The 23,785-nt window shown below is 43.1% G+C and overlaps 2 protein-coding genes across 5 annotated transcripts in view; one reads left to right on the top strand and one right to left on the bottom strand.

Moving 5' to 3' along the window:
- The window catches only part of COLEC10 (collectin subfamily member 10), a 296,071-nt gene extending 293,508 nt beyond the window's left edge, over positions 1-2,563 (bottom strand). Inside the window, exon 1 of one of the 2 annotated variants that reach the window (XM_081117393.1) lies at positions 2,337-2,563. The gene's annotated coding sequence lies outside the window, so the exon portion shown is untranslated. Of the gene's footprint in view, positions 1-1,736; positions 1,804-2,336 lie in introns of those variants that run through there. The other variant, XM_081117392.1, reaches the window with a different exon arrangement.
- The window catches only part of SAMD12 (sterile alpha motif domain containing 12), a 276,682-nt gene continuing 254,913 nt past the window's right edge, over positions 2,017-23,785 (top strand). For all 3 annotated transcript variants that reach the window (XM_081117395.1, XM_081117396.1, XM_081117394.1), the window contains exon 1: positions 2,017-2,190. In XM_081117395.1, the coding sequence (XP_080973521.1) occupies positions 2,178-2,190 (13 nt within the window). In that variant the 5' untranslated portion in view covers positions 2,017-2,177. The remainder of the gene's footprint in view (positions 2,191-23,785) is intronic.

Below are 23,785 nucleotides of genomic sequence, written 5' to 3'. Positions count from 1 at the left end.
TTCATTTATAGATTTTCACAAAGTTAAATGTTGGTTATTTCATATGGTTAAACAAATATTTCCTTCACATCTTATTTATACTTACACTAAAAATGAAACTCCAACTGGAATGCATGTCAGTTAGGAAAGCTCTTAAAGACTTCGACTGAAATGAGATTTTTATACTTGATCTCAGCCAATAGGCCAAGAAGCAATGAAATGAGGTTTGTAAATTAAAAATGGATTTCAGTGATTTTCACATTTTAGTATCATCCAGATCCGTAAAAGCTTGAAAGCAAACCTATGATTTTCTCCCTCGTTAAAGATTAGAATCACCTATGGATTTTAAAAACTTAAGCGTCCCTACCCAAACCTCAAAAAAATCTTCATTCTGTGACACTAAGGCAGGGCTTAGGAACCTGTGTTTGTAAAAGGCTGATGCACAAAGTTGAGAACTATTGATGTTGCCTGTCGTCCCACGACTGCCTTTTCCATTCATTCAATCTAAGGAAATGAATGCTTTTGGTCATGTTATATATTTGAGAGGGGAGACATGCACCTGCATTTCAGTTCCTTCCAGATTTTTGGAATGCTTGGTTGCATATGTGGTTGGGGAAATTATTTTGCCTGTGGCAATTGTGTCTCACTGAACGGGTTTCTGTTTACCAAAGCCTTGGGTTTGATTTGCACACAGCTCTATGGACTCAGAGTATCACCAAGGGCCTCTAATGGATACACACAGGTCTTTTATAAAGACCCAGACAGAGCCATAGTACCCAATAGAAGGACTAAGTACACCTGCTTAGTGGTAAAAAAAAAGAAAAGAAAAAAAGCAGGTGTGCTTATTATACACAGAAAGAGACAAAACAAAAAAGTTATGACCAAGACAGAAAAAGAAAATCTAAGTAGTCTTGATAATGGTAAGGATCAGATCTTTGTACTTCCTCAGAGTTATTTTTCAGTCGTTCCTTCCTTCCTTTTTTTTAAAAGTACATTTGGGGGAGGGGCCAGAAATGCCGGGGACCAGGTGGCAGTGGTACCCTGTGCACTTCTGAACTCAAAGCCTTTAAAAGTCTCACTGCAGTCCCGAGTGCGTTTTATTCCCAAGGCCATTCCCTTCCTCTCCCAGCCACAGATGCATCTGTATTTCCCCTCGCAGGGGAAAGAAAGTTCGCGAACTTCCTCTGTCTCAGGATTTGCCCACTCTGCCATTCTATTGCCCTCATGGGACTGTTTTTCCTGTGTGCTCCAAGCACGCCCAGCACCTGGAATTAGGGCACAGGCTCAGAAGTGGAAAGAACACTGATTCTAGGCGCTGTTCATTATTAGGCCCCACGACAGGCCACCCACAGGTCCCAGGCCAGGCAACCTGCAAGTCACCTGCCTTGGAAGCCGGGCAGGTTTCCCTCCCTGGCGTCCTCAGGTGGAATCTGGTTCCTAGGTTTTGCTCCTTAGGGGTGATGCCTGATGGGGAACTTGACGCCATCCGCCACCCTCACGCTAAGTGTTAGCCACCTGAACCACGTGAAGGATCAGCTTTTTTACTCACCAGGACTCAGCCAAACCCCACACATCCCAGAACAAGTTTCAACAGCACCCCGTGCAAGGGCGCTCTGACCCCGGCGATGAACCGTAGCCCGCTGCGGGCTCTGCTGACATTAAATGGGCCGCCTAGGAGGCCAGAAAACAAGCTCAGGAGATCACACCGCGAACCCCGCCGCCCCCAGCCTCCCGCTCTACTCCTGCCAGGTGCTCACCCCCTTTTACTTGAAGGCAAGGTCTCAATCACAGGTCTCTACTCAAGTGCGGAACGAAACCCAGCTCAGGGCATCTTGGGAAATGTAGTCCCTGCTCCTCTCGGGGTCCCCGGGTCCGCTTATGAGACTCCCCAGGAGGGATTTCTCTGCGTGGGCCAGCTGCAGCCGGAGCTGCAGTCCAAGCGTGGGGGGGAGGGCGCGCCCCGCCGAGGACTCGGGGTGTTTTTAGCGGGGCCGGGCGAAGGGAGGGAACTACACTTCCCAGGAGGCCCTGCGCGGAGCCGGGAGCCGGCAGCCTCTCTGTGCGTGACCGCGGCAGGTTGGTCCTGGAGCAGATGAGCGCAGAATATTTAGGCGAAAGCGCGAGGAGGGGGGGAGCGCGGGGCAGGAGGAGTACCTCGGCCGAGAAAATTATGCATGCGTTAGGGAAGCTCTGAGAGAATGGCTGTGGAAGGTAAGGGATGCTGGGGCGTTTTAAGCTCCCTCTTAACCCGCGCACCCCACTACACACATCCCCGGTGAATCTTGGGGAACGCGGGGAGGAGAGGAAAGAGGGTGGCGGCGAGCGGGCCCTTTCCTCCTCCACCCCTGGGCGCTCACCTGAGCCACGGGAGGCCGGCAGGCGCCTTATTCAGTTGCTTTGGAAAGACACGTAGGTGTGCAGGACTTTAGGGCTGGAGACGAAGAGTGTCCCTGATGTGAAACGATGCGCTGGAAATGGGGGGAAAGCCTGAGAGACGGGCATGAGGTCTGAGCCCCGAGGTGCCCCCTTCGCCGCCCTGCCCGCGGGGGCCGGCCCCCGGCTGGGGATGCTCGCTTCGCCCCCCGCCCGCCGGAGGGGCCCCGGCCAGGTGCGTCATCGGGACGCACGCGCTGCGATTGGGTCGAGGGTCCCTCGTGCGCGCCCGGCGGGGCGGCGGCGGAGGTTCCCCGAGAGTGGAGGTGCCCCTACACCTGTCCCTGTTTATGCAACCCTCCCGGGATTCCGAAGTTTACAGAAACGAAATGCAACCAGCCAGGGATACAGAGGGGAGCCAGCCTCCTCGAATTGGGTGAACTGAGCTCTTTCCCAGGCTCATTCTGGCCTTTGGCGCGGCCGTCGGGGCGCAGCGGCCCCGCCGCCTCTGAACTTCCTGGTTGAAAGCGGGGACAGGCGGTTTGTGAGGGATCCCGAGTTTTCATTTCAGGTTCTCCTCGCTCGGGACGCGGGCTTTCTTGTGGAGGGTAGTTTCTGGGGGGAAATAATGTGGACCAGACATGGTTGTGATGTCAAATTAGGGGTCAAACTGATACAATGAAATAATCATGGGACGAAAGGGGGCCGAGTTCACCTACAGAATGATGGTTCCTCAGTGGGGTTCAGGTCAGAGGGGAAGGGGTTGGGGGTGTGTAGGAAAAAGAAAACATGCCTGCTAGTTGCATCAGGCTTCCTGCCAAGGGGAAATGAGCTGTTCCTTGTAGACTAGAGGCAAGAAAGAGCCATAAGGGCTTGCTTGCTTCTCTCGCCCTCCCGCCCCAGGTGAGAGAAACTAAGCTAATATGACTATAATTACTCACCCTGAAGGAGCAACAACCCAGCTCCTGGGCTCAGCTTCCATTCCTGCAGAAAACTACTGCCTTTGGGCTGTCTCCGGTTCAGAGATCCCCAGCTGGCTACTTCTAGTTATCTATCTATCCATATCTAATATATTGATTTACATATTTTTAAAAATTATTTATAACATATATGCCTTCGAAAAGAACAAACAAATAGCCAAAGTCTTTTCCAAGTTCTCTGTGCAAATGTATTAATAGAGTGAGAAACCAGCTTTTTGCATGTTAGAGTTGATAATAAGTGAGACAAGACTTCAGATTAAACAAACAAACAAAAAAACCCCAACAAGGTAAAGTTCATCCTGAGCTTGAGGCCAAGGGTATATCGACCTAGGGACACCCCTCCACCTCACTCCTCGGATGACATATTACCTCTTCTGTTCCCCAGTTTTCTGTATCCCCAGTGAGGGACACTCCAGCTGCCTGCCAGTTCACAATGTACTTGAAAACAATATCCTGCTCACTGGAAGTACAGAATTAGTCGTATTTCTTGTCTGATGGGTTATTATACCTAAGAAAACAAGGGCTTTGGCAGGAAATACAAGTGGACTGCGGATAACTTATAAGGAAAATAAATCTAGTGACTTACTTGGTTAACATGCCTGTCTGGTAAACAGGAGATCCTGAGTTTGAATCACAGTGAGGTCTCCACTTGAAGAATGGAGGAAATAGTTTAAACTTTGGCTGTAAATATGACTCCTCTCTGGTTTTTGCAAAGGCATTTTTCTCTGCCTAGACTGGGCCCTTCCTGGCTACTCTCATTTGGTCTTTCGAGGCTCAGGGAAAACTTCACTTCCTCTGTGAACCTGCCCCAGCCCTCCCATTTGTCTGCTTTCCCAGGACTCTGTCCTGTCTATGGGAGGTGCCTTCTGCACTAAGCATCCCTAACTAGCACCTGTGCTTACATCTGTTCTAGCTCTCACCGTATCTAACCTCTCTCTCACTAGACTAGGAGACTGTAATCCCTTTGGAGTTGGAACCATACTCCCTTTGACTTTATATTCACGGAACAGTACCTGACCCTTAATAGATAATCAATAAATGCTCTTGGAATGCACGGGAAGTAAATTCATGGAGCTTTTGTAACTGACTCCATAAAGCATGGGACTTTCTTAGCATTCCAGAGATTTGAAGGTAGGGGGCACTTTTAAAGGATGTGTCCTTCTCTTCAGTCTTGTGTCTTGATACTAAAAAAATCTTTTAGAGCAGTGGTTCTTATCTGAGGGGGTGTTGTCCTCCTAAGGCATGTATAGGATATGCAGGGACTGCTGTTGGGTTCTGCTATTGGTATTTTGTGCTCATGAGCCAGGGATGTTAACTGTCCCTCAGGGCATGGTCATCCCCTATGAAGTTCTCAGCCCCAAACCAAGTAACAATCAGTGGCCCGAGCTCATTGAGAAACACTGATTCAGAGAATAAGGAATTTTGCCAGAGGAACTGGAATAGGCAACATAATATATGTTACTTAACATCTGAACTTTAATTTTTGCATCTGGGGGGAGAAAGGAGGTTCCATTACTATTTACTATCCAGAACAGTTGTGAGGAAGAGGCTTATACAAGGGTGCCTGGAACGTAGATTCTCAGTAAATGTTATCTGAACTCCCTCTCATTCTCCATTTAAAAAAACAAACAAACAAAACTATTTGGCATGTGTTTTGTATCCTAAATTTTCACTTATTCATGCCAGACTTTCTAATTAACAAATTAGAAGGTTTTTGTGATATGCAACCTGTTTTTTTAAAGCTTGAGCTTGTAAAAGTGTGAAGAGCAAGAAGGGAGCTCATTCATTTTGCTGAACCTGTAGCCTTGAGTTTAAGATGAAGAAGAGGTGCCTTTTGTTTATTGTTTTATGGCTACCCTGATTTGTGTTTTCTTCTTCGAATTTAATGACAAGATCCTACTTTCCTGCTCCCTAGCCTGACCAGTACCTGGCACCTGTGGGTGGGCATCTGGGCACCTTGGAGTTGTGCTTTCCAGCCATAGAACATGTGATCGTCTGCATTCAGATTGCGATTATACTGATACCCATTGTCTCTTAAAAAAAAAATTGTACTGTAATAAGTTACCCCAAATAGCTGGAGAGCTAGGACCACTACAGAGGAGGTGGCACTCAGAAACCACAGGGTGATCCACTCTCCGTGCATAGACTGTATAAATGGTTGTGCCTGTTGAGGCATTGTTGAATAACAGGAGTGGGTTGCAGTGTTAAACAGGGAAAGAAAAAGAGTGGACTCATTAGAGACTGTGCTGTATTCATCTCATTACTCCAGGATTGGTGCCTGCCACTTAGAGGGCCACAACAATTGTTTCATGAATGAAGTATAAATGTCCCAAAGCAAAGAGAAGGGTTTTCCAAGTCCCTGTCCCCAGTTTATCTTCTTGCTTCATCCACAGCACTTTAAGTAAAGTGGAGCAGATGGACCTTGTACATAGTGTTTCTATTCCAGATCTAATAGAATAGCCCCTCTTACATGGAAGAAAGATGATTTCCAATATTCAGCATCCCCCAATCCCCCGCCACGCAAAGATTGCAATCAGAAGGCTATGTGCTCTAAATGACATCCGTGTTAGGGAATCTGAATTTTCCATCATAAGTGAACAAATTGACTTATCAAATAGTCTCTGATGAGTCATTCAGTGCTCAGGTTCTACAGTTTTTGTCCTGTAAAAGAGTGGAAAAAAAACCCTACCCATCACCAAAATATTGTTAGGATAGGTAATAACAGCGGCTGAGGAAAAGGGCAGATGAGATACACTTGCAGCAGAGAAGCAGCTGGAGATGATGGCTCCGAACCCTGCTTGAATTCAGAACTGAGTCACAGAGAGTGACCATCTAGGAGATAAAAACGTCATCTTCATTACAAGGCCACATGGGTTATATTTTCTGGCTTTGGGTTAAATGATAAAGTGGTCTTGCTGATGTTGCATCCCAGCAGTGACACTGCCCCCACAGGAGTGCCTGACTGTGACATCGACAGCCAGACAGTAGAGAATGGGGCTCCCACAGCAGGTGGGGGGACCCCACAGGAAGGAGGGAGGCCTGAGCCACCTGTGCTGTGTTCCTTTTCACAGACTTGCACGTAGATCATTGTCTTCTCCTCTTTTGAGAAGAGCCCATGAGGGAGTGGAGAGAGACCAGAAGTGTCATTCTCATAGATCTTCCCCCATAGGACGCATGAAGCGAGGAGACGATGGCTGTTTTGTTGCTAGCGCACCTTCGTCTTTAACTACATTTCCTTGTTGAGTTATTTATAGGCATCTCTTCTACTTGGTGGTACTTTCTGAGGGCAGGCACTGTGTCTTAGGCCTGGCCTGTGGTAGGCCTTGCATGAAGCTTGTTGAATGAATGAATGAATGAATGAGTAGGATTATGGGTGCTTCTGATTTCCACATAGCCCCCTTCTACCCCTAAGGAAAATTCCCAGCTGTGTTCATCTACAGAGTAGATATAAAAGCAGCGGGACTGTGGACAAGTTTCCCTAATAGGTACTTGTTTGTTTTATTGTTCCACTCACTGCTACCTTATTTCACTTATCACCAAGGGTCCTTTATTTTCTCTCTAATTTTTATTTTGTTCCCTAGCCCATGAGATCTGCCCCTGCTGCACCAGCAGCTTCTGTTAGTCACTTTTTAGGACCTGAGAGTGGTGGATAGAAGCCCACTGCTGAAAATTCTTGCCTCGGGAATGAGCAGTAGGGACTCAGACCTGCTGTGGTGGTGATCCCGCCACTCCCCTCGCTTCCTTGGGACCTCACAGCCAGTTCAGACAGGGCTTCAGCCCAAGCCCGCTGCCACATTGCCTGGCCCAGCCCTCACTGATTCCTTTCAGCTCATCCTTCTTGCCTTACTCATATGCCGGAAGGAGCAAGGGCTGGTGCTAGTAAGGGGAGGCTGTGTGGGACTTTTGCCGGTGTGGCTGTGGTCTGGAATGCTGAGTCACAGTCGGTGCTGTGCTGACCTGTTACAAGAGGGGCAGCAGGGATCTGAAACTGGTATTTGAACTCTAGGGAGTGTCAGAGGTGCATTTAATTAATTAGGAGAAGGAGGTGTGGGGGTGGATTGCAAACTTTCTTCCACTGGCATTTAGGCAGATTTTGCATTTTCTGTTTGATAAGCAGGAAGAGTGCTGTCTGTGTGCAAGAAACTCTAGTAGATTTGGGACAGATCTAACAAATAAGGGAGCTTAGCTCACTCTGCCTCCACGCCCCCACACCCCCACTTTGGTGAAGGAGACAGAGAAGCAGATTAGGCTGAATGATATAAGTGCTAAATAAAAGTCCAAGCAACATAGCGTGGGAGGTCTGAGAACAAATGGAGCATTGAGTTCTGAGCTGGATGGGAAAAGCCTAACCAAGGGAGTAGTGCTTGAGTGAGCTTTTAGCAGAATATTGATGGATGGGGACTGGGGAGAGGGCATAACACAGTGGTGTATGGAGAATATGTTCTACCTAATGGGTTCCCCCCCACCTGCCCTACCCCGAGTCCTGGTGTTACAGTTGTCTAGCCCTTTATGGGCAGGACAGTGAGTGAGGATGCTCCTAAGTCATGTCTGGTACATTCCTTTTCCTGCAGGCTCTATTATCTGCTTGGCCAGACCTTCAGCACTCCCTGCAGCCCAGTTGGATTGTGCATATAGTCCTCTTGAAAGCACGGGAGCAAACCAGAAGCTTCTCTCCTGTAAATCAGGCCGATTCCTCCCCAGCTTTCTGAAGTGGAATGCAGCAGCTCTACCAGTTCTGAGCTAGCTCATGAGAGCACCCTTGGCTATATTTAGTCTGAGTTTTCTAAAGTGTGGGTGCAAGTAGCTGCTTGTACAGCTCCATTACCGGAGTGGAGAGCACGAAGGGGCAGCAGCTGTTGGGTGACAGGGACAGCCGCCTCACTGCCTCCAGCAGCCCTTTTCCAAGGGCCCTGGGGCTGGGAGGAGCCAGCTGGCAAGTTCAGTTCCTTTGCTCCTCAGCTGCCCTTGCTGCTGGGGAAGGTGTTTGGTGGTGTTCTGCCCAGCAAATCCCAAGTCTTCAGGGATTTGACAGATGTTCATGGACTGGCCATGGGGTATGAGCCTCAGAGCTGCAGTTGACTTGGAGAGCTCGGGCACAGAATGGTTCACATTGCACTGTGTGTGTGTGTGTGGGGGGGGGCGCATACCACTCACAGTGCTGTCTTGCTGTCTTTAAATGTACAGGCTCTGCAGACAGCCTGGGTATGAACCCCAGCTCTGCTGAGGACCTGCTGTGTGGGCCTGCGCCATTCACTGAACAGCTCAGAGAAGCCTTTGCTCATCTATCAAATGGGAATATGAATAGTAATATTCATAGGCATGTTGAGAAAGGGTTATATTAGTGTCAATAAAACTCTCAGGACCTGTTCTGGTAGTTGCTCAGTAAACACTCAGTAAATGTTAGACAGGATGGTGATGCTGCTGTTTGTCTCCTTGTCTTCTTGCCACACTTAAGAAAGTATCTGTCATTTTTAGGGCCTCCTGGTGATGTAGTGTCTGATGTAAGAGAATGCTCAATGAAGGAATGTAGGTTCTCAGAGTTGGGATAAAAACCAACAAAATGTAATTGGTAAAATATAAGGCATCCTTGCTTTTATATGTATTATTTGATTTATTAATTATCTGATTCCTGTAGTTATGAGGTAATAGAGGGAAGTAAAAGTGATTATAATGTGAGTATATTCATGAAGGACTCATAATTTAAATAATGTTTACCCTCCAAAAGTTTACCTGCCACATACCACCCACAACTTTGTAGGCTGGGCTCTCTCTGATGGTCTGATAATCACCCAGCCATACAAGACAGTATGTATGTAAGTTGATTGCATAGAGAAATTTAGATCTTTCAAAAGAGGAAAAATTTCATGGACTCTATGAAAGTGACATTAGAAAACTATTGGAATCATATATATGTGACTCAATTAAGGTCTGGCCGAGTTAGGCCAGAAAACCATTAAAGAAGAGAAAATTGACATCAGATGCTGACTTGATAGGCACCAAAGGAAAAATATTAAGACCAACTAAGGATTGAAAGAAGTTTTTGGTAAAAAGTAATACCCTGAATCATTTTGGGGGGGGGGGATGATCTTTATAAATGGACTATGAAACTAAAGTGTGAAATGACAAGTGTTTTGTCCTGCTGATGTAAATCTTGTTGCAGAAGTTATATAATTAATTTTAAAAAATGGATTTTTGTTAACAAACACATTTACAATTATCTAAATTTGGTCAAATAGGAGATAATATAAACTCAGTTTCTCTTTTCAAGATAAAGTATTATTCAATCTGTTTTACTATTAATTTTGAAACTTGAGTCCCTATTTCAAATATTGTTTCTCTATATTCTGTATTAGTATTTAAAAATTTTTTTAATTTGGGTATTTAGGTAAAATTTACATACTGTAAAATTCACCATTTGTGGTTGCATTTTGACAGACATACAATGTGTTCAGTCTCGTAACCACCACCACAATCAAGTTCAATTCCTATACCCCAAAAGGTTTCCTTGTGCCCCTTCATTATACCCACAGTCCCTGACAAACACTGACAAACACTGCTTTGAATTCTGTGCCTGTACTTTTGCCTTTTCCACAATGTCACATAAATGATATCATATACTAGGTTGCCATTTGAATCTGACTTCTTTCACTTTAGTGTAATGCATTTAAGATTCATCGGCATCCCTGCAGGTATCAGTAGTTGAGTCCTCTTAGTTACTCAGTTTTATTGCATTGAATGGATATACCATAGTTTATCCATTCACCAAGTACATTTGGATTGTTTCCAGTTCTTGGTAATTGTGAATAAACAATTGCCTACAGATTTGCAAACCAAAAAGGAATGTAAGGTTATTTCTCTTGTATAAATAGCTAGGGTGGGATTTTTTGAGTCATATAGTCGGTTTTTAACTCTTTAAGAAATGGCTGGCCAGTCTTCTAGAGTTACTGTACCTCACATGTATTTTCCTCAATTTGGATATTTTTCTTCTGTATTAACCATCTGATGATCACGAGGACCTCACAGTAACGAGGGAATGACGTTAATGGGGACTGTGCAGGCAGTTGGATGGGATTAGAAGGAAACTCCTTTCCAGAAGTGGGTTCCTTGAGCTGCATTACAGAAGAGCAGTATAGTTACAGCAAATACACACCATGGTGTCCAGGTCAGGACTTCAGGCTTGGACATAAGCTTGAAATGTCACTGGTTTTGCATCCAGAAGAAAGCTGTTACATTCCCTTCTATAATCAAACAAACAAACAAAAACACCGGAATTTGTCATCAAGTTCTGGTTATTGATTTTTTTTGTTGTGGTGGAAAAACAGATAAAGAAAGCAGCCCAGATTAGGGAAGGGCTTACCTTTGCAGAAAATTAGGCAAGGACATGAAGACAGGAAGAGGAAGATCACGTCTGAGGGCCACAAACTGTGAGTGAGAGGGTGGTGGTGGTGGTGGGGGGAACCTTACCGGACCTTGAAAGAAATAGATCTTGCCTGCCCAGGGGAGTTACAGACTTCATTGTGCAAAGCCTAAGAAAAGGTTTGTTGACTCTGTTTCCAGTGTGATTTAAATTTGGAGGGTGGCAGGGGCCAGGTTTGTTTGCTGCCCTGTGCAATTCTGACTTGGAATTTGGTGTTTCACCAGCTGTCCTTGTAAACAGTGCTTGGTTCACTGGCAAGGCCACGTTTTAGCCACACATTAGGTGTAGGGCCTGACAGCAGACTCTGCTCTTGCTTCCAAATACAAAGGACAGACTTGGAGGTATAATTTGGGTGCAAACACACTTGGATTTTCAGGATTTCCCATGGTCTGTGGAACCAGGGGATGGAATATTGGAATCTGGAATTGCTGCAGAATTCCTGGATACATGGTAGCCTTAACTGTAAAATGTGAGTTCAGGGTGTGTGTGTTTTTGTGGTTTTTTTTTGAGAAGGCGCCTGTACATTTCATGGAGGTGAAACTATGATGTTATCAGTCAGGCTTCAGTAGACATACTTTACAGTTGATTTTGTGTGGAGTGTATTATTGCCCCCTTGATGACCAGTGGTTTATAGGTGGAGGCGAGAGCAACCAGGCAGGACCCTGAGAGTAGATGTGGAGCGCCTGGCCTTGCCCAGTCATTGCTGTGTCATCGCCCACCTTCTCTTCCCTTCCCGAGAGGAGCAACAGATGTGTGTCAGCACTTTCGGTTGCCTGAACTCTTGCTTTCTGTTTCTTTTCTGCTCTCTGGGAAAGCTTAGCTTTTTAACATTGTGGTTGTTTAATAAACATTTCTGCCTGGATAAAGGGTAGTGTTGACACTTGGTGTTAAAGTCATCTAGGAAACTTGCAGGGCTGTAGCATTTACTTCCTTGGAAGTGGACTATTCTTCATTTTACATTCACAGATATTTATTGAGAGGGGAATGTGTGCCAGGCTCTAGTAGAGTTTAATTTATAGTCCTGTAACAGGGTGGGCCAGCTTAGGAAAAGCAGGTGTGGAGACGGATCTGCTCAGGCCAGCTTAGGAAAAGCAGGTGTGGAGACGGATCTGCTCAGGCCGTATTTCCTTAGTGGTGAGGTTCTCCTGGGGTCCTTGATCAGCATTCCTACTCCCATCCCTTGCATGGTATTTTTTCTTCCTTGTAAATCAGAAACATGTACCTTTAGTCATTCTTTTTTTTTTTCAGGGTTGCCACAAACCTTTAATTTATAAAAAGCAATATCTGCGATGTACAATAAAACAAAGTACAATAAAACAAGGTTTGCCTGTGCCTCTCTTATCCATGACCCCAGTCATTCTTAATAAACACCTTTGGGAAACACTGAAATAGGGGCAGGGTTCTTAAAGATCACAAGAGGAACCTGAAGGTTTCGTGGGATCCTTGACCTCCTTACAGCTGTATGCACGACTTGTATATGGTCATTGTGTGCATTTTTCATGAGGTAAAGGCCTGGTCTTTCACTCTATTTTCACAGGGGCTAAGGATGAGTCAGACGAATTCCATTTGACTTTTATTGTCTGATACATCTCTAGTGCTTCCAACCCTCTCTGAAACATGGAAAGCACTCAACTCTTTGTTGAATAGACAAGAGAACCAACATTATTTTGTGCCTACGCTCAGCCCGACTCTTGACGTCTACTCTCTAAACATTAGTTTTCAAAGGCAGTGGATAAGTGTTTTCCCCACCTTCATTGAAAGACTTTAGGTCCAGAGAAGATAAGACTTTCCCCAGGGCCACACAGCTAATTTGTGGGCTTTGTTGCCAACTTGGCCATATCCCAAAGCCCTTGCGATTTCAGTCATGTGTTGCTTTCTGGTTTTGGTTTTTTTCTAGTTTGGTAGTTTGGCTCTATGTCTTTTGGAAACATTGGTAATTTAAGAAAAATATTATAATAAAACATTGCCCTTCAATTGGGAAAATTATTTTAGGTTTTTGGGTCAAATCGCTCATGAGGTGTTTATCTCAGTGTAGACTCTCTACAGTTTTGCTTCTCTTTTCTTCAGAAGCCCCAGGTCTTTGGGTTTTTGTCATTGCTGCTGTTGTGTCATGCTGCCTTCCAAGTTCATTGTGTGCCCAGCACAAGTGAGTGTGCATTTCTATTTATTTGGTAATAAGTTTTCATTGTGCCCTATGATAAGATAACCAATGTGAACAGCACAGAGAGATGTAAAAGAATCTAAGGCTATGAACCTTCCCCTCATGGGGCTTACGGTTGAGTCAGATCCAAGGCTTGGGTTGTAGCTGTATCCCAGTAAAAAAGGTATGAACTTGGGCAGAGTAGGCTATGCAGGGGCTCAATCCAGGGAGCTGCCAGGCCCACAGAAATGGCCCTCCCATTGATATGACATGGGGAAAGAACAGAACAGTGAGAAGCAGATGTGAGAACCACTTCATAGGGGGAAAAGAGATAGAATCTGGGATTGTTTAGTTATAGGGTATGGCAGGCACAGAATTGCTCACAAGTCTGCTGGAGCTCTCCACTGCTGATAAAATCATGTCCAAACTCCTTAGCAGTCAGTGCCCTTCCCAGAATGTCACCGCCTTCCTGTTCCAGGCTGATTACCCCACCCCTTTACTTAGGAATCATCCCTGATTTTCGGGGAGCCCAGGATCAGCTGTTTTCTGGGCTCTTGTTGTGCCTTGAATCCCTTCTGTCTTTATGTTGTTCTTACTGTTTGTCATCTACTAACTCATTATATGTCACATCAACCTTATGAGGTAGGCACCATTATCACCCCTCATAAATAACCAAAGGGTCACAGTGAGGTTAGTAATTTGGCGGTGGTCACTCAGCTAGTGAGAGGCAGAGCTGGAATTTGATTAAAAAAAAAAAAAAGACATCCACCCAATTTCCTAGTTAGGACACTTTGGGGAATACTGATTAAGACGTCATCTTCAGAATTTTCTTTTAAAATTACACTATTAAAAGATAGCCTACTATTATACTGTTATATCAATTATATCTCAAAATTTTTTTTCTTAAGGATGACCTATAAGAACATATGGGTCATTGACAATTTCTTGTGTATTTGTTTGTTTTGTAATAACTGAGTCAAGGTGAGACAGGGATGAAATGGGAGGACTTCCAATTTTCAAATGTTGGGGGAGGATATAATTTTCGGACCATGAGTCATTTTCTGGAGAGGTTAGGCTTTGGTGGGTGCTTGCGTGTGGAGCAGGGGTTGGATGCCAACCAGCAGGTACCACGAGGGAAATCTGACCCTACAGCCTGGGTCTGGGGTTTCAGGAAACCAACAGCAAATAGGAGTGATGTCAGAAAGGGAAGGTGAAAAAGATGCTGAAAATAAACTTGGCCAACTTTACTGTTTTGCCAAGATAAGAACATGCTCCCCATTCTCCTGCCCCCTTCCTGCTTTTAAAGGCCTTAAGAATTAGGTTTCCAGGATGCTGAGGCCACTGTCCCTGATTCTAATAGTAAGAGAGCGTGATCTTCCCTGGCTGATGCACGGTCTATTGCTTTCTAAGTGCCTCCCTACAACCCCATGAAGCTCCTGCCTCCCTCTGACCTGCTTTGCTTGGCCAGGGTTTCTTAATTGAAACTCAGTAGCTGGTAGCTTTGGCACCCGCACATTTGCTGGGGCTCACCCCAAGGCCATCATCGTTGAAATCATACCACCCTGGCTTTATGCAGCATTGTGCTTTCCAAAGTACAGCTTCTTGTTGGAGCCCCGGCTGATCCGTTGGCAGCTGGAACAGGCGCTCCTGTTCCCATTTCATAAGTAAAGACGTGAAGGCTCCTTTGCCCAAGGTCACATAACTCATTAGTGGCAGAATTTAGGTTGAGAACTTGGGGTCTTGAGTCTTTTTACTGCAGCTTCTATCATTGCTGCTATGGTTGTGGAGAAGGGTACAGGGCCAGCTTTGAAGGGATTTGCAAATGGAATGTTCTCTGTGGGATCAAGAATTTTTCTAAGATTGTGGATGAAGGCATCAGAGTGGGCCTGTGGTCATGTAGCTTTCTGGCGGTGCCTGATCCTTGGCTCAAGTAACAGCAGATTAAGTTCCCCTTCCTTCCTTCTCCCAGTGTTTTCTTGGTTCTCTATAACTCTATCTTCAGGTAGCTATATTAAGGAAGGGGCGGGGCAGGAAGAGATTAACCAAAGAACTGATATGCATATATACATAATCCCTGGACAGACAATAGTGTGGTGAAGGCCTAGGAAGGGGGTGAGAGTTGGGGGCAGGTCAGTGGCAGAAAGAAAGGAGACATCTGTAATAGTTTCAACAATAAAGATAAATAAAATAAAAAATCACCAAGTCATAGACGCAGACAACAGTATAGTGATTACCAGAGGGAAAAGGGGGGTGGGGGAGGTAGAAGAAGGCAAAGGAGGGGGCATAAATGTTGACAGAAGGAGATGACTTTGGGTAGTGTACACACGATACCATATACAGGTGATGCAGTATAGAACTGTACGCTTGAAGCCTACATAATTTTATTAACCAATGTCATCCCAATAAATTTAAAAAAATAAAAAAGAAATACATTTTACTCCTATTGAAAATAAAGGTAATATTTAAAAACATTTTTATGGTTATTCACTATAGAAAGAAAAAATGATACCACAAATAAGAAACTGATAGCAATAGTTAGCATTTATTAGGCATTGACTGATACTAGCATTCTACATGCCCTAGTACAGCTGTACTGCTAGTTGATAGCAATGAGTGTTCTGATGGGTTTGGGTTCAGGCCATACTGGTAATTGTTTATTTTGAATAGTCTACCCGTTCACAATAGTCCAGTGAAATGGTTATTAATATTATCTTCATTTTCTCCATGAAAAAGTTAAGGCTGAAAGATAACTTTCTCCAAGGTCACCAGTGGTTTTGGGCAACTTGTCTGAGGCCACTCAGAGAGACAGATTGGCAGTGAAGCCTGTGTGTGTATGTACAGTATAGTTATAAGAGTGTCTAAATTCTTTGAGTACTTACTATTTGCCAGGAAGTATGATAAGCACTTTATAAACTTAAAATTTAGATTTTGTTTCTATTAAAGTCATATGTAAGCATAATTTTAAAATTATTCATTGTCTTTAAAAATTGCTTAATAATATTGTGTTGTCCTGTGAACTTATCACTAATTCAAACATTAGGTAGTCTGTGATTTTTTTTCATTTGAAGACATTTTCCCAAAAGAATTCTGACTTGTTTCAATAGCTCTAGTTGCCCTCTAGACTTGCTTCAGGGCTGTTGCGTTTAGATTTTCTTTTGACTGTCCTTGGGGTGCCTTTCTTGTGTCAGTGTGTCAGATCCCCTCTTCCAGGATCCTCAGTGTTCCTCTTACTTTTTTTTAACCTTGGTTTTGATGGAGCTCATCCTCCAGTTACCTGCTGAGAAAAGGTACATGTGTGTCTGAAAAAGTACATATCGAACCCTTATGCTTAATTGATAATTTGATTAGATCTTAAAACATTGGAAATTATCTTCCCTCACAATTTTGAAGTCTCTACTATGCCCAAGTTTCCAGTCTTGTTTTTGAGAAATCTGAAGCCTTCTGATTGTTGGTTGTTTGTATGAAATATACATTTTTTTAAAAATTATTTAATCTTCTTTCTATCCCTAGTATTGAGAAGTTTCTGTCCCTAGTAATGAGACTATGCTTTGGTGTGAGTTTACTTTTATCCATTGTATTGTGTTTTTAACAGTCTTTCAAAATGAAAGTGGTCTTTCAATATGAACATACATTTCTGGGAATTTTTATTGAATTATTTATTTGATTTTATCCAATTCATTTGTTCTTTATTTCTCTAACTGCTATTTTTGAGATGATAAATTTCCCTGACTGTTTCTTATTTTTGAAGTCTGTTTCCTTCTGTCTCATGTTGGTTCTTTTTGTTCTCTTTTCTGGTAGATTAATTTTATCTTTGAAGCTTCTGTGGCATTTTATAATTCCTATTATTTTTAATTTTTAAAGAGATTTTTTTCTTTCTGAAGTTTTTATAGCACCTAATCTTATTTTGTGGCTGTAATCTTTCCATATTTCATTGAGGATGTTAATGCTAACATTTTTATTTTTTAAATAAGGTTTACTTTGCTCTCCATATTTCTTTCTTCCAAGTTACATGTTTTTCCCAGTTTGTTTATTTTGGTCTCCTTTCATGTTAGATAACCCCAAATGTTGTATATAATAGATTCTCTGCCCATATTTGAGTGGCCCTTTTAAAAAAAAGAAGTTCTCTATATATGAATGGGACCAGTTAATCATGATTTTCATTGTAAGATTAACTGACTGCTTTTAGGACAAGAAGGATCTTCTTATGTCAGAATGTTTAGATCTTATTGGGCTGGTTAATTACTCAGAGAAGACCCAATATTTGAACTCCAAAATCTGATTCCTTAGTACGTTCCATTATCTACTCATTTTGTTAACTTCCAGGTAAGGTTCTAAGCCTGGGTATATGTTATTGTATTATTTCTAAGAAAGTTAGCAATCTAAACATAAATTTTCTAGGAATTCTATTTCTGAAGATGATTCTTTTAACCAGAAATTTCCCTCACCACAATTACAATCTGTGTTTGTGTGTGTGTTTCATGGATGTATTTGAGCACCTAGAAGAATACCTGGTGCATAGTAGGTGCTTAGAAAATAATTGCTGAATGAATTCATATTTTGCTCAGTGCATCAGGCTTTCTGAACAATATGTAATAGGATGTAGAAAAAGCCCAAGTTCCGTAACTCCCATTGTAGTGCTGAGTGTACGCGCTCATATTTGACAAAGGCAATCATGCAAACCAAAATAGATTCAGCCCAGGAAGAGAGGTTTCCTATTTATGGATCTTCTTGGGGCAAGAGTATATTTCTTTATATTTGAGATTGGAAGTTATTAGTGAGGTGGCATTGATCATAAGTTGGCCGGAAAAGGGCAAGTGTAAAAGGGCTGGCTGGGGTACAAAACTGGTGCTCTTAGGAACTTGCATGTCCTTGTGTGTTCAGATGAGGCATTTTTGGATCTTGATTTAAGCATACATTCTGCTGACTGCCTCCTAGAGACTTTCCCATCTGCTCATTTTTGCTGACTGGGTCTTTTTGAACTTAGAATGGAGAGGTATCCCCAAGGGTCACTCACAGCTGCCTCTTTCCATCCCGACAGCTTTTTCTCCTCTCTTCCCCTCTGTGTGTGCCCATCATTGGAGTGGGAATGGGGATCAGAGCTTGGTAATGCTGAGCTGGCCTTTTTGGAGGAGCCAAATGTGAAACCAAAAGGACTAAGCTATTGGCACGGACACTTGCTCTGTGCTATTGCCTGGCCCTCTATCTTGACATCTTGGCTCCCATTTTCAAGGAAGGATCAGTGGGGTCAAGATTTTCTGAAAGAAGCAGGAAGAGAGCAAGTCCACTGCTCCAAGAATTCTCTCCTGATGAGCATAAGGCAACCATTTTTTAAAGATAATTAATTGTCCAGAAGAACTTGAACTTACGATATTCATTCAGCCAACCATGTTGGGTTTACTTGTCAGGAAATGAGAAAAAAAGGAAGCAGTACTGGAAAATAAGATAAAAGTGAGGGGGGTATGGTGTCTGGAAATACTTAAAGAAGAGTCATTCACTAGACATGAAGGAAAAAATAATTTATCCAGACACAAAGCTCTATTAGCTATTTATACCTGAAAGCATACTTTGTTGTAAACCTAAAGATCTTTACATTTTTTTATATAATTTTCTGTTAATATTTACATAATGTATTCTGTTAATATCCTAGAGCAAGATACACTTAGGAATTCAAGAATTTTAAAAGATGCAGTATAGTAACATTTTCCTTTTAAATGAACCTTATAAGATAGTAATAATCACATGCTTGTTATGTGTATCCTCTGGAAAGTAGAAAAGAAAAAATTTCCATGGATTCACCTTCAAAAAGGCACTATTAGTATTTGGCATATTTTCTTCTAGCTTTTTTCTCTTTGTATGGCTTTTGGTTTTGCATAACAGTCACAGGGCATTTTGCTTGCCTTTTAGCAAGATTTTTTTTTTTTTTTGGTCTTCAATTGGAGTTGACTGTGTGACTGTGGTTACGTTCTGATAATGCCTGTCTGTGATTTATTCTTTTCTTGTCATGAGGCTGAATAAGCCATGATTTAGTTTTTGGCCTGAATAAATTCTCTGTATGCTTTTAACATAAAACATTGTTCAGAGCAGAAAGTGAATAATCCTTAGAGCAAAGAAGTATGATGTATGTTTCACAACCACTTAAAAAATATATCAGATCTAAAAGAAAAATCAGGAGCACAAAAATGGCTTGGGGAAATGTGTATAACTATGATAAGACTTTAAGGTTCCTGCAGTGGGAGACAGTCCCTCAGTGGTCCTATGACACATGATGGATGCCTAGTGATATTTACTAAATATACAGTAATTATTATTATTACATGTGACATGGCGGTCTCAAGGCAGAGAGAGAAAAATCTTTTTATCTAGAGGCATAAAAGAAAGAGGTGCAGTGCAATGGAGACACTGCTGACCCCAGAGTGGGAAACTCTGGTTTTGTTTGTGCCGCTCACTAGTCACCACCTCAGGGGCTCCTGCCCTCAATATCATGACCAATGAAAAGAACCTGTTGAACTATGTAATTTTAATGTGTTTTTATTCTCCTCTGACATTCAATTGACTAAATGAATTTATGATTCTGGGACCAAACACTGAGAACATAAAGATCCCAAACTAACAACAACCTTGACTCTTTGTTTCCACCTTCCTTCCTCTCTAGTCAGTGACCAAATTTGACCTATTTGACTGTCTAGATTAGGGCTTGGCAGCCAGCCACCTCTTTTCGTAAAGTTTTATTGGAATCCAGTTATGTTCATTAGTTTATGTAGTTTATTGCCGCTTTTGTGCTATGGTTGCAGAGTTGGGTAGTTGTGATACTGTATGGCTGGCAAAACTTTAAATACTTATCATCTAGCCCTTTATAGAAAAAGTTGGTCAACGCCTGAGCTAAATGATTTGGAAACTCATCTCCTTCTCTCATCCTCACTACCTTTGTCCTGACTTAGGCCTTCATTTCTTCTCCCCTGTACACCCCAAGAGCCTCTAAACTTAGTTTTTCTGATTCCAGTTTTGAGCCTCATAAATGAATTCTCTTCGGAAACAGTATAATTATTTTTAAATATGCTTTTATTGATGTTTTTAGAGAGAAGGATGTGTATAAAAGAAGAGGGCAATCCATTCCCCTTCGTCCATTCAGTTGTTAAACAATTATTTCCCGAGTGCTGCCATGTGCCAGGCACTGTGCTGCATTTATATCAATGGATGACTCAGGCAAGGCCTCTCCCTCTCATGACTCACAGTTTATTAGCGTGCCAAGTACCCGGTAGAAAATTAAAACAATGATGGGATGCTGCTTGCCTGGAGAGCTACTTAGATTCTTTGGTCAGGAGTGTCTCCACTGAGGAGATGTTCAAGTGGAGGCTTGAAATGCAAGGAGTCAGCCACGCAGATGGGGGCAGAGGGTTTATGGCTGATGAAATGCCTTTTACTCTCTGGTTTATTTTAGTATCAGCTGGCAGAACCACCTCCTCTCACACCAGTTGCTTCCTCTCACATCAGTTCTTCTGCCTACAGAGCAAGACTTTAGGGTCTGCTCTGAGATAGGCATGGTTATTGTGGACTGCTCCCCTAGCTGGGAATGTCTTCCTCTCATTCCATCTTTGAAGTGCTTGCACCATGTATTTAGAGGGGTCAGACCTACCAACTCAAACATCTGCTCCTCTCAATTTTCTTTGACGTTACCAGAGTTTAGTCACTATTGTCTTTAGCCTGAGTTAGAATAATTATTGCCGGGGGAGGAGTCAGCATTAATGGTGTGATAAATGCATAAACAATAATTGTATTGTAGTATATGGTTCTATACTAGCAGGCTGGGTCTCTGAAGGATCTAGGTGGATCCCAAGCAGCATCTGGAAAGAATGGAGAGGGTTTCCCCTAGAAGCTGTATCCTAAAGATCTCCTGTGACCTTAGGATAAAGAGCAAAATCCTACTGTGGCTTCCATGCTTCTTTGGCACCTGGCACAATTTCCAGTTCTCTCCACCTCTCGCCAAGAGAGGCTGGTCTTGGTTTTAGACTTTGGGTTGGGGTTATTTCTACTCTGTGTATCTCATTCTGGGGTCCAGGTTGAAGGGGCAGCAGCCTCTGGTCATGCTCTTTTCCTGGTTACTACAAGTGCATGAGAGACCAAACCAAATGGTATACATATGTTTAACTCCTCTGCTCACATCTTGTACACTCATATCCACTGGCCAAATTAACTCACATGGCCAAGGTCAAAGTCATTGTATAGGGACTCACACTGTGCTCCAAGGGGAGGGGAGTGACTATCAAGCAGTAATTTGATTCACCCTAGCAGGTAAATTGCTTAGAATAGTGTCCCTACAGGTCTGCCTAAACTGTAAACAGCAATGCACTTCCAACAGTCTGACTATAGGGAAGGGAAAAAGAACGGGGGGGGAGTTGGTTAATAAGTGAACAACAAAGTTGGAGGGAGGGTTATTATATATAGGGCAAGACTTGAGCATGTTAATAGACTTATGGGAAGAGCAAGAGGGCTGGTCAAAGATGGAAGACAGGACAAACTTGAGGATTCAGCTGGAATTTGGAAACTAGAATGGCACCATCTTCCTCATGGCTCTTGATAAGAGCAGCCAAGGAGGCAAATGGTGGGACTGATAGACTTCCTCTGATCTGAGCTTTATGTACTTGATTTTCCCCCTTCCTCTCTAATCTTAAAGAGAGATTTAGATGGTAACAGTTGGTGTTTACAATGTTTTAATGGCTATCATATTGAGAACTGACTAGAAGCATCTTTAGAAAGAATTTATAACACCATAACATGAATTGCTAATCTTTCAGAGTGTAGTCTTTGTTTTTGTATACCAGCCAAGAAGATCTAGAACAGTGAGGAAACTGGTAAAATATTTTAGAAGCATCGTCTGATTTGCAAAAGCCAAGTAGGAATATAAATCCCTTCTCAAATACGTAATTGCATGCTGTCATTTGCTCGTGGTTGTTTCTTTAGTTGGCTCTTGGGGCCTTGTGCGTGTCTGTGGTTGAGATTCCACAGGGTACATGCCCGCCTACCAGCGCTCAGCTGCAGGACTCATAGGTGGGAACATAAGGGCTATGGAATATGTGTTAGCTTGTCATTATCTGGCCCCTATTATGAGCCCAGTATTTAATGGGACACAGAGAGTGACACTGATAATTAACTACAACAATATGATGTATTGGGATTGCCACTTAGCACTTTTCAGGTCTGTACTATGTCCTTAAAAATGACACGGCTGCTCTTCCCATGAGTGGCCTGAGGTGACCTCTAAGAATGGTTTGCTGTTCCCTTGACCCAGAAAACACCACAAAGTCATGCAGACCAAGAGGTTCCAATCTTCCCGTTCACTTTAAAAACACTTGTGAAACTGCCTAGGCCATGAAGGGTATGCATATCTGAAAAGCCACCAAGTATCTGAAAGATGTCACTTTATAGAAGCATTGTGTGCCATTCTGTCCTTACAATGGTGGACTTGGCAGGTGTGCCCACGCCAAACAGTGGGGCTGGACACAGGGTCGGTGGCCCAAAAAGAGTGCTGAATTTTTGCTATACATGCTTAAAAATACAGATTAATGCTTAAGGGTTTAGATGTAGATTCTCTGGTCATTGAGCACATCCAGGTGAACAAAGCTCCCAAGATGTGGAGTAGAACTTCCAGAGCTCATGGGCGGATTAACCCACACGTGAGCTCTCCCTGCCACACTGACATGATCCTACTGAAAAGGAGCAGATTGTCCTTAAACCAGAAGAGGAGGTTGCACAGAAGGAAAAGGTATCCTAGAAGAAACTGAAGAAACAAAAACTTATGGTCCGGGAGTAAAATCAGCATCAAATAAATACTAATAAAAGTAATTTAACGAATAGAGTAAGTCACCTCCATTAATTAAGCTGATATTTGGAGAATGTCTGGTAAGAGTATATTTTATATGAGAGAGGTATGAAACACGGGCTATGTCCCCTAGAAACTTTATCTCTAGTTAGAAGCAAGAAATCTGCATGAGGTTGTAAACAGTGTGTCTCAATTCTAATAGCTGATGCCCGGCCGGGCGTGGCTCAGCGGTTGAGCATCGACCTAGGATCCAGGCAATTGGGGTTCGATTCCAGGTCAGGTCACATGCCCAGGTTGCGGCTCAATCCCCACTCAGGGGTGTTGCAGGAGGCAGCCGATCAATGAATCTCTCATCATTGATGTTTCTATCTCTCTCTCCCTCTCTCCTCTCCTCTCTCTGAAATCAATAAAGATATATTAAAAAAAAAAAAAAAATTCTAATAGCTGATAATGGGATTAAGATATATTTGTTTCTAAGGTCACTCATTCATTTAGCAACATGTATTAGGCGCCAACTATATACAACTGTTTAGTGTTTGCGGGCACAGGGACACATAAGACTGTCTAGCCTCTGCTCAGCAGAAGGCATTCAGGTAAGTCAGTTTCAGGACAGCTCTGTGGTTCTGTGATTTAACATGTTTTTGGTGAATCACATAATTAGGTTGGAAGCAACTTTTATTTGCTTCTTTGAAAAAGAGACGTACATTGCTCGTAAGAAGGAAATGGCAGTAAGTTGGACTGAATCAGGCTTTTTCCAACATGCTTCTGCTCATTGTATAAACAGTGATTGAGCACCTGCTGTAGGTGAGTCACTCGGCCAGAGGCTGAGTTTGTAAAGCTTAGTCAGAAGTAGTCGCTTGCTTCGGGGAATTCCTAGTCATAGACCAGGCAGACAGGTTAGTAAAATATTTGCAGTGTGTGGTCCACATGCACAAACACACACACACACGGAGGGGTGGGGGAACATATCTTCTGGTAAAAAGAGATGATTGTCAACACTGCTTATATATAATGGGTGCAAAACCAGTAAAAGCTTCATAGTGGAAAGGAGAGAGCATTTGCTATTTCCTGAAAAGTTA

The sequence above is a fragment of the Miniopterus schreibersii genome, assembly GCF_964146895.1.
Source record: "Miniopterus schreibersii genome assembly, chromosome: 17".
NCBI lineage: Eukaryota > Metazoa > Chordata > Mammalia > Chiroptera > Miniopteridae > Miniopterus > Miniopterus schreibersii.
This window is presented reverse-complemented; position numbering and strand designations above follow the sequence as displayed.